Genomic DNA, 10,517 nt, shown 5'->3' with positions numbered 1-10,517 from the left:
TAAACAGACTAGAAAAGAAAATTGACGCGGTAATTTTGAAAATTTTATATATATATATTATACGTTTTTTTTTCTATTATATATAAACATAAATACAGTCGAGATGCATAGCATTTCCTCCGGTTGTTTGGAAAGCGAAAAGCTTCTACGAACTTGTATTTTCGGACGAACAACAACAACAACAAACAACCCAGGTGCAAATTTTACATACAGAGGATTGGATATACTTTATTACATATTTACAGGATACATTTGATTGTTTAAATGATATGTTAGTAATATGTTCTGTTTTTTTTCCTTATATAATTTCTCGAAAGGGAATTTTATAATTTTATATTTTTTACGTATTTTTTTTATATATATATTCTCAATATGGAATAGGGTGCGTAGTTTTTTTTATATTTCAGCCTAGAGGGTGGGTTTGTTGCTGTTTCTCGGCCGGGCTAAAAGGGGCCGGATCGTGACTAAGACAGGTCGAGCAGTCCTTCGATGATAGAGACAGGGGTCCGCGTGGAAAGTTCGTATCTGAAAATAAAATTATTTTATACTAATTTTTTAACTGTAACTTAAACAAACTCCTTGAAAATATTGTTATTAACATTTTTTTTTGAATTATGTAAGATTATTTGGCTCTAAGCCAACTTAATGTTAACTTACTTACTAACTAGTAAATCAAGTTAAAAAAAATAAGGCTTACTGTTAAGTATAAACATTCAACAAAGATATTATTAATTTGTCTTTGGGAATATACTGCGAATTGTATATGTTTGCCTTCTGACGTCTCATAAATCACATAAAATAATGTTTTTTGAGCTCTAGTTTTACGATTTGAAACGTCACCTGCTTCCTGCATAATGCACTTGACGCAGTTTCAGAATTAATCGAAAATAAGCTGCAAACGAACACTTTCAGCTGCAGAGAAGTTACGTATGCAGAGAAGTCGAAGTCAAGATATTACAGATTATATTAAATTATTACAAATCCGTAAAAAAAAAATAGAAAACATATTTTTACAAGGAAATGAATAAAAAAAGTACAACTAAATGCGATGTTTAACGTTACTAGGGATAATCTGTTTTTTACTGTATTTGGATAATTATGGAGGTATTGCATAAATTAAGATGGTTTAGAGTGAATTACAAAGTAAAGTAAGAATTTTCTACTCCACAAGATATTGTGTTTGCTTTTACGTTACAGCCATTATTTTATTGAATTAAAAGCATGTATTAAATCGGAATGACAAGTAGACACCTACGTCAGTTCGCGTTCAATCAAGGGAATAAAGCCTCCAAATCTGTTCGCGATATTTGCGTAATGTACTGTGAAAATGTTATGAATTAAAGGACAGCTCGTAAATTATTTTTTTTATGTATATATTTAAATTTTCTATTATTGTGTCCTCTTGTCCTCTTAATATGAGAAAAGCGGACAGGACTTATGTTAACACCCAATATATGCATTTGTGTTAATATGACATAAAGTGTATGTTTTCGTTTGATACTTTAATACTTAAGTCAAAAGGATATTAGTTCGGTAAAGCGCGAAAAGATGCAATGGGCATTTTATAGTATTTACAGAAGGTAAATGCAGAAGGTGTAACTTAACTTTGCCGTACAATCATTAAGCGGATTCCTGTTAATTACCAAAGTGTAATCAAATACATAAGTACACACTTCACATGAATAGAGCTCGAAATCAATTACTGTTACAGCTGCTATAGCAACGGAATTGCCGTTCTGTTTGGGTGTACCACCATGCATAAGCCGCTTGGCATTCACGTTGCGCAAATTTTCTGATTGCATTCAGCTCTTCGACAACAAAAGCTATACAGTATTTTTGGTAACAGGCCTGAAAACTACCCTACCTGTGGAAATGACGAAGTGCCGGTGCAGGTCTTGCCTGTACAAAAAATTTGTCCTGTCCGTGCCATCGAAGGATAATCGCGACAGGTTCCATATCCTGTGCGATAAAGATGGGATTACTTCGGTCTGCGGAGCCGACAGTGACGCATTATCCACTTGAGGTTCGGATACGCCGTCTCCGCCGCCTCCTCCTATGCCGCCGCCACCACTTCCAACTACGCCGCCGTTCGCGACTTGCATCTGTAACAGGCCATCAACAAAAATGATATAGCACAGCTATGTACCAAATCGATCATCATGAAACAGTAGATACAGAGGGACGTAACTAGATTTATACCTTTTACTTATTACAACGAAAGCAATTTCTACGGGATTTCAACCTGTTTTTTTTTATTAAAAGTTACAAACATTTATTCATCTTCTTAGTTTACTCGAATTCAAACTTTCTGTAAAATATTTTGAAAAATAATCCCATTATATTTATTCATATTATTATAATTAAAAAATATATCAATTTGTAATTCATCACAATATTGAATATTTACAAAATTATAATAAAAAATTATAGTAAATAAATAATATAAAATCAAAACTGAAAAATATTTTTTATTTTTGTAAGGAATTTATTTATTACACTTAATTTTTCACTCCTCTTCGAGAATATATTGTTACGTTTTGATATATCTCTTAAAATATTGGCATTTTCATAATAATAATCATAATTTATTGGAGAGAAAAAAAAAAGGAAACATGAAATGCATCAACATTAGTGGACAAATTAAAAATAAACAAACTCTAAATATAAATAAATAACAAATTGAAAAATATATTTTTATTTAATCAATATTTTTAAATTGTCAAAGTTAAAAATCGCTTCAAAATGTATGCAGATTAATAAACGTAATTGATATTCCTTCTTTTTTTTTTTGATGATACTTGGAGGCCACTCCTGCAAGTACAGAAGCGTAAAAGAAAAAAAATATATGCCCAATATTCTTTTCTGCCGTGAGTACACTCCGTCGGCAAATCGCGTAAGCGGTTTATATAAATTTAATCATTTAATGCAACATCAAACATGAAATACGAAACTTCTACGTATGTTACATAAACAGAATTAATGGATTGATGGGCGAAAAGGGCATTCAATTAACGAATGAAAGTGAATGCCGTTTAAGGGCTGACAGTAACCGCAATATCCCGACAATATCAAAATACCGACATTATCAAAATCCCAAAAGTAACATTAATTCCGACAGTATCTTTTATTAATTGATTTAGACTTAATCATAATAAACCTTAATAATAAGAAATGATCTAAAATTTCGATTGTCACTGAAACCGCACAAGCAACAACAACAAGAATGGCACTTGCAGCAGAGTTCTTGATTTTCCTATTTCCGGTTTCGATCAGCTGCACTTCTCTTCTATTTATAGTTCTCGTTGATATCGCCTCCATCGTTAGTGATTTCATTTGCGGACGACACGAAACATGGAAATATATCGCGTGCCGCCGCCCCCGACGCGCTTAATACATAATTAAATATTCGTGATTTCCAACTGCGATTCTGTCCGATATAGTCCATTGTTCAAGTGTATTTAGACTTTTCATTACGACACTAAAAACACGCGCGCCCGTTTTTATTACCCCCCCACCCTCTATCAATATTTAATAGGACCTAATGAAATTCTACTCCAAACTTCCCGTCCCGCGAATAGACATCTATATAAATAGAGACAAACACACATAACTGAATAAAAAAATATGAAACAATAAAAACGACAATAAAATTTCTCCCCTCAATGATTTCACGAATTCACACACTAAGTAACATCATAATATGCGAGCAAATCCAAAGTACATCCAACATTTTATAATATAAGTTTTTTGCCATTATTAATGTCTTTACAAATTGGAAACATTCTAGCGTGTAGAAGAAATATATTTTTTTTTATAATTTATTAACAAATCAATCTATCTTTATGACAACAAGCTTTAAAAGAGAAAAAAGGACAATTATATTATATATGTGAAGTGGGGTTGCTGTACCATCTTCATTACGTCCATTTAATTATCCTATGTTTTCTCTTATTCACCCATTTGTGAAGCTTGTTATTATAAAGATAGATAGCTTTATAAATAAATTCAAATTAATTTAAAAAAAGTCGATAGATATTTGATCCAAATTAGTGCTAATAAACTCATTTTTAAATAAATTAAAAAATATTTACAATAATTGCAATTATTTCATAAAATTCTATGAAAGAGAAAATAAATTAAAATTTTAAGAACGGCGATAATAAAATTTGATTTTTTACTAGTGGGGTTGAAGTGCTTATGAATAAGCCGTGACTGTGTAGAGACGTGTATCAAATGACTGCTGTAAAATTTTCAGGTAGAACGTGCATTTAATGACCTTGAGAGAGCCAACTAAAGAAAACAAACATTGTTTCTTGAAACCATAAAAAAGAGTAAAACATAACTGAAACGCATAAAGCGAAAGAAATAAGTTGATTTACGATTTTATGAAACCGCTTCATATACCAAAATTGTTTAGCTGAATTTCTCTGAGAACGTATAAGAATCTAATAAGAAAGTACACACTTGTAAGTCACGACTATTCGAAACGTATAAAGCTAAAGAAATAAGTTGATTTAGGATTCTTATTGATAAAAAATATTTTCCGGACTATAAGACGCACCTTTTATAATTAATATTTATTTATTTATCAAAATTACATAAATTATTAAGTATGAAAAGCATATGCAAAATATGAATTATTAATAATAAAAAAAAGATATTGATGGAATCAATTGTTACATTGCCATAAAAATAATGTTTATATTAACATCAGTCTTTTCACCTTCTTAAAATTATTTACTTTAAAGATTAGTTTTTATTTAAACATATTTATTAATCAATTGGAAGATCATTAAATTAATAAATATTAAATGTCTCTACTTTGGTAATGAATTTTATCCTATTGGTTTTATGACTGTTTTCTATTCCCATGTGCGTTTATTTGCACATTTCATATATTTTAACACTATACGCCCATCCTTAAGTAAAGCGTCGCTAATCTTAAGCAGTGTGGACGCACCAGTACATCAATGTTAGAACGTGAGAACTCTCATGTAGATGCAAATATTATTGCCAATCAACAAAAAAAAAGCTCATATGTGTATTGCGTTTAAACCGGTTTATAAGCGAAGCAGAAGTATTTTTACGTCAATTCGTGGCAGCCGTTGCAATATGGATCCATCACCGCACACCCGAGACTAAACAACAACAACAAAAATCGTAAACAGCACGCGTTGAATAAGCTCACAGGAAGGCAGAAACGTATAAAACCAAGCAATATGAATTGTGGCTTTTATTTGCTTTTCAAAAATAAATCTCATCAACTCCTTCGAAAATGAAAATATACAATCATAAGGCAACCCATTTTAACGACGTACTTCCACACGTTTCAGAAGGATTATGCAACGTCGTATATAATGCATTTTTCTTGAACGAAATAAAGCTCGATTCGGATCTATTTTAGTATGCAAGACTTAGAAATTACACATTTTCATTTCATTTTCAAACGATTGTAAAGTTAATTTACATTTGATTTTTTTTTATTCATATTGTTACAAAATAAATTATAGATGAAAGATTATTAATTATTACGTAAGTATTTACTTAAAACGTCTTTCTTGATATTTGAAGAACTTTCAGGATGGTTTTTGGTGTTAAGACAGTTATTATTAATCTTGTTTGATCAGGATAATGCAATTTTGTGCTTTATTTTAGATAAAAAATATTTTTTGTAAATTTAATGTTTAGTGTTAAACAACATAAATGTATGAAATTACTTTTAGTTAATCAGGATAATTCCATTAATGATAATTATAATTGCAATTCCTTTAAGTGTCTTTATTCAACAGACAAATTAGTTATTTCCTATCTATCGCATGCAAATTTTAATGAAATTTTGAAAATTTTTCACATTTTTTTTTTCATAAGAATAATTAATTGCTTGACAAAATTAATCAGATAATTAATTTACATTGCAATTGACCAGAATAGTTGGTACAAAGCAATTACATTTCCCTTAAGTAAAAGGATACTTAACGGAGAAAGAAAATCTTCTTACTTTACTAATTTTTATATGTAGCATTACCTACTTGTAAATTTTAATTGAATACTGCTGTTTTGCACGTGAAAAGATTAATATTTCCATTACCAGGAAATGCTAATTAAAATGTTATTAAAAGAAATCGGCTGTGCTTTTTTTGTAATTCGAGCGCGAGGGATGCTTTTTTTTCAACCCCCTGTCCCTTCAACCCCTCGCACTCTTTATCTCTTTCTCTATCGCTGTATCTTGCGAAATCACAGACGTTCAGCGCTAAATACATTTCATGAATATTAAATGAGTGCTCGAGGGCTGCCGTCCTCGAAGGGCAAAATAAAGCTCCGCGATTTACTTGCAAATATTTAGGCTACCTAAGCGTAGCCTCGTCCTTTCCACTGATATTGTTATTAAAGGCAACTAAATGTGCGTTCTTTGTAAATAGCATAATATCCTTAGTCAATGGCTTATACGCTTGGTGAGCATGGAAACGCGCCGGGACGGTCCCTAAGGGCCCCCGTCATATGGGATTACACCAATATTGTATTACCACCCTCAAATCCCTTATGCACGTCCATACGCGTCGAAATCGTAATTATTTCCATTGCGTCTATCTCTCTCTCTATATAGATGCACGCGAAAAAGAAGTGATACCATGAAGCGAGGAAAATTAGGAAGAAAAATGGTTCGCTAATAACGAGGTCCAAAGAAAATGTCACGTCGATTCCGCTGCGCCAATGACACACTGTAACTACATTTCCCTTAAGTGTCGTTACGTCAAAAGAACAAAGCGAACTTTACAACAAAAAAAGTAAAAATAAAACTCTCCTATTTTATTAAGGGATAAAAATCCCTACGAATTATCTAATCTTCCGTTCCCCAGCTCTAACTAATTTCCAGAGCTGGATGATTTTTCAGAGCATAAACTTTAGTATCCTGAATTCGGATGTCGTCGAAAGTAACTACGTTCATTGCAATCGCAATTTATCAATTGTTCCCTCATACCAAGGCCAAATTTGTTCACGGCCCTCCGGGTCGTGAACCTCTCTTCAAATCTCTCTCTTTCGTTCATTTATTTATTTTCTTTTTAATTTTTATTTATTTTTTTTAAACTCTTTATGTTATTTCTCCAGATGAATATCTGTAATTTACCTATTGGAAAATATAAATCACAGCTGAAGGTCAAGTGGTTAAAATTACTTCAGCCGTTGGGTTGTTGAGCTATTGAGCAGTAAATTGATCGTCTGCTTGGCCTTCTAATCGAGTTTAGTGTGCAGTTAAATGCACCACTGTTTCAATTTGGAAATATTTCATTTACATCTATGTAACATATACAAAATACTCCCCCTTAACAATCAAATTGGGAAACACTAGTATAAACACTTTAAATATCCTTCAAGTTATTATTATGTGGAAATAATTGAAGGACTCTCCTCTCGATGCTAGAAACAATTGTTATAAACTACAATCCTCTTCGATTTTGCACAGAAGCTCTTTCAAGTGAAAACTTTCAAGTATATTATTTTGTGATTAAAATTACTATTGAAACGAACTAAGTCTTTTGACCGCACATACACGCTTTGTAAAATATACAATGTTTCTGTTGTTACCACTAATGTTGTTAATTACATTAATTACTTCATTCAATTACGCTCAATCCAAAGGTGTAGTAATACTAATAAATACTTTTTACTACATTTGTATTATGAATGAAATAAGTTAAATTTTGTCGAAAAAAAAAACAATAAATTTAATTGGCAATAGTATTACCGAATTCGTTTCAATTTGTATTAGAATTATAATGAAATTGAGTTCTGTATTATTCATTAAAATAAAATAAGGCATTTAAAGAATAAAAGTTACATTTAAATAATATAATTTATTAATGAATAAATGATTTTTTTTATAAAATTAGAAATTAAATATTAGAAAGTAGAATTTAATGAAAATTACAAATTACATCTGGATTTTATTTGTGAAAGAAATTAACTATTCAAAGGCATGTACGTTTAATAAAAATAGCAATAATTCAGTATAACTCCATATTATTTTTAAAATTCGAACGCAGTCTGCGTGAGTAATATCATTATACACAACATTCATTATTCAGTTTGAACGATTTACATCTATTCGCTTTTTTTTAGCTAACTATAACAATACAAAACGTTTCCATAATTTACAAAGTTTTATATCCATACTTTTCTTAATTGTTGCAATAAAGATTATTATTATTTATTACTTACATAAAATTTCAACATTATTAGTTATTCTTTCGATATTAAAAAAAAATATCCTGCATTTAAAATGAAAGATATTATAGTTTTATTAAGAATAATTTAATTTTCAATGTTAATAGTAAATATTTTTTGTAAATGCAATACGAAATAGAATCAATTGAATAGAAATTCAATAGAAATTCTCTTGATTAACCATCATTCAAATATAGAATCAACGGTCACCCCACTTCGCTGTAAGAGAAAGAAAACAATAAATGCGTCTTACATTAAATTGTCATTGAGACGAATACGACACGATACGACAATAATTCAATTAAGCTTTATATAATATTTGAAACGTAACTGCACTCTGCGCATTACAAATTTCGACCTATCTTCGTGCATTTACACTCAATTGAAACATTGCATTATGCAATTGTCCGTGGCCATTTTAAAATCAAAGCTTTTAAAATGTCCGAATCCTTTGGACTCGAGCGAGCTCGTTCCTTCCAGTAGTCTATATATATATGCATATATGTTACAATTCGCATTTGCACTGGATTACTCATTCAAGTGCGAGGCTTGGCCAAGTGTGGTTCGACGCTATTTGTCATTCAACGTTCAGAGTTTACCGTGAAAGGTACTATGGCTTCTACGAGCAGCGATAGACCAGCCTCTCCACCGGTAGGGAAAGCAATTTAATTAAGTTACACTTATCATACTTATATTTTATTACAGTTGTCTCAATCTATGATTGAAGATGATGAACTGTTTGGGAGATATTTGATGAATAAAATAAAAATGGTAAATGCGCGTTACAAGACCTTCCTGAAAGTCATGATTCTGGAAATGCTTGTCAGTACGTCTAAGAATATGCAGTTTCTTAGTTCGATTGAGGAAGTCTCTTATGAGGATTCTGCTCCTACTAACGAACTGCAACAAAATGACGACGAACAACCTAATTTGCTCAATCCGGATGCGACGGAGACTTTAATTCCATCAGCGAGAAATGACTATACAATAAACTTAGAAGTGACCAGTTCTAAAGAAGATCCGCTTGCTCAAAATGAGGAACAATCCAGTTCGAGGATTGTAGTAAAAACTACTTTAGCGAGTGCTCCACCTGATCCACCGGGTTCCCAGGATAGTAACCAAGAAATTGATGATGCAAACAATAGATCGCAGATGCCAAGCACTAGGAGGACTTGTAACAGAGACCACGTCTCACCATACATGCAAGATATGTTGAGACAAAACAGATACAAGAAGGTAATGTACAAATTTGTTTTTAATTAACGAAAATTGCAATTTGTTTAAACGATTTTTTCTTTAAATTATTATTAAGGTGACTTCTGAGAATTTGGAATTGCATATTGGAGCGCATTCCTCCAGGACTTTTAGGATAGAGAAGATGGGTGGACGGACTATGGTTTATGAAAGACTTCGTGGGCCGGAGTATCTCCATAGAGAGCAAACAGGACTTGGACCATCTTTCAGGCGTTTACCACTTGTACCTGACGATGACGACGACGAGGAAATGGTTTGGCCAACATTGGAAGATGATCCTGACCTTAAGCGATTTTGGGACGATTTGAAGAAACTATAATCAACGCACAATTTTTTATCACTTATTATATTATATTTAATTACGTCTATCTTTATTTCAGTTTACTTTATAATCTATATATGTATCAATTTACCGAATTATTACAACTATGCTTAAATAAATAAACTATTTTTAAACAATAAACGAATTTATTTATATATTTCCATTCCATTTCCAACACTAAAAATGTTTGCAGAATCAAATGCTTTTACAATAATTCTATAAAAAATATAATTGCAGAGGAAAATTTTGAGTTTTGATAATGAATGAAAGTATTACGAGAAAACAAAAAAAGAATAATGCAATCATTTTATAATGATGTATTTGTAAAGTCTTATCGTTTTACAATTTTAATAGATTGCAAGAAATATGCAATAAAAGAAATCATTCAAAATTATCACCCTTTGTTCCAACGCTATCTTTGTTTGTTTTCTTAAGTATTGTGGCGATATGATTAGCTGCGTTGAACGTAATTGGTTCACACGAAGAAAAGCAAACTAATGAATTTTCTCTCTCTCTCTGATTTATTTCTTACCAAATATCGAAATGTAAGCAAACTCGTTGAATCAGTCGCCTCGAAAAAAGCCATTATGCTTTTATTTGTTTTTTATCTGCTCTTATATTGTTTACAGCGGATTTTCTTACCACAGCAAAGTTGATCGATGTTGACATTAATTGGACAGGCTTGCACATGGGAATAAATTTAAATAAAAACCAATAC

The 10,517-nt window shown here is 31.3% G+C and overlaps 2 protein-coding genes across 2 annotated transcripts; one reads left to right on the top strand and one right to left on the bottom strand.

Annotated features, from left to right (window-relative positions):
- Positions 1 to 352: 352 nt before the first annotated feature.
- LOC108567746 lies at positions 353 to 2,172 on the bottom strand. The gene is made up of 2 exons (XM_017928386.1): positions 1,865 to 2,172; positions 353 to 525 (listed from the first exon to the last, which is right to left on the bottom strand). Exons 1-2 carry the CDS (start codon positions 2,100 to 2,102, stop codon positions 404 to 406), a joined length of 360 nt encoding a protein of 119 aa, XP_017783875.1. The 5' UTR covers positions 2,103 to 2,172; the 3' UTR covers positions 353 to 403.
- Positions 2,173 to 8,720: 6,548 nt separating this feature from the next.
- Positions 8,721 to 9,940, top strand: LOC108567744. Its single transcript, XM_017928384.1, has 3 exons — positions 8,721 to 8,874; positions 8,929 to 9,459; positions 9,536 to 9,940. Exons 1-3 carry the CDS (start codon positions 8,836 to 8,838, stop codon positions 9,794 to 9,796), a joined length of 831 nt encoding a protein of 276 aa, XP_017783873.1. The 5' UTR covers positions 8,721 to 8,835; the 3' UTR covers positions 9,797 to 9,940.
- The last annotated feature ends 577 nt before the right edge of the window (positions 9,941 to 10,517 follow it).

This window comes from Nicrophorus vespilloides, unplaced genomic scaffold (genome assembly GCF_001412225.1).
Source record: "Nicrophorus vespilloides isolate i.1.1-1 unplaced genomic scaffold, Nicve_v1.0, whole genome shotgun sequence".
In the NCBI taxonomy this organism is placed as follows: Eukaryota; Metazoa; Arthropoda; class Insecta; order Coleoptera; family Silphidae; genus Nicrophorus; species Nicrophorus vespilloides.
This window is presented reverse-complemented; position numbering and strand designations above follow the sequence as displayed.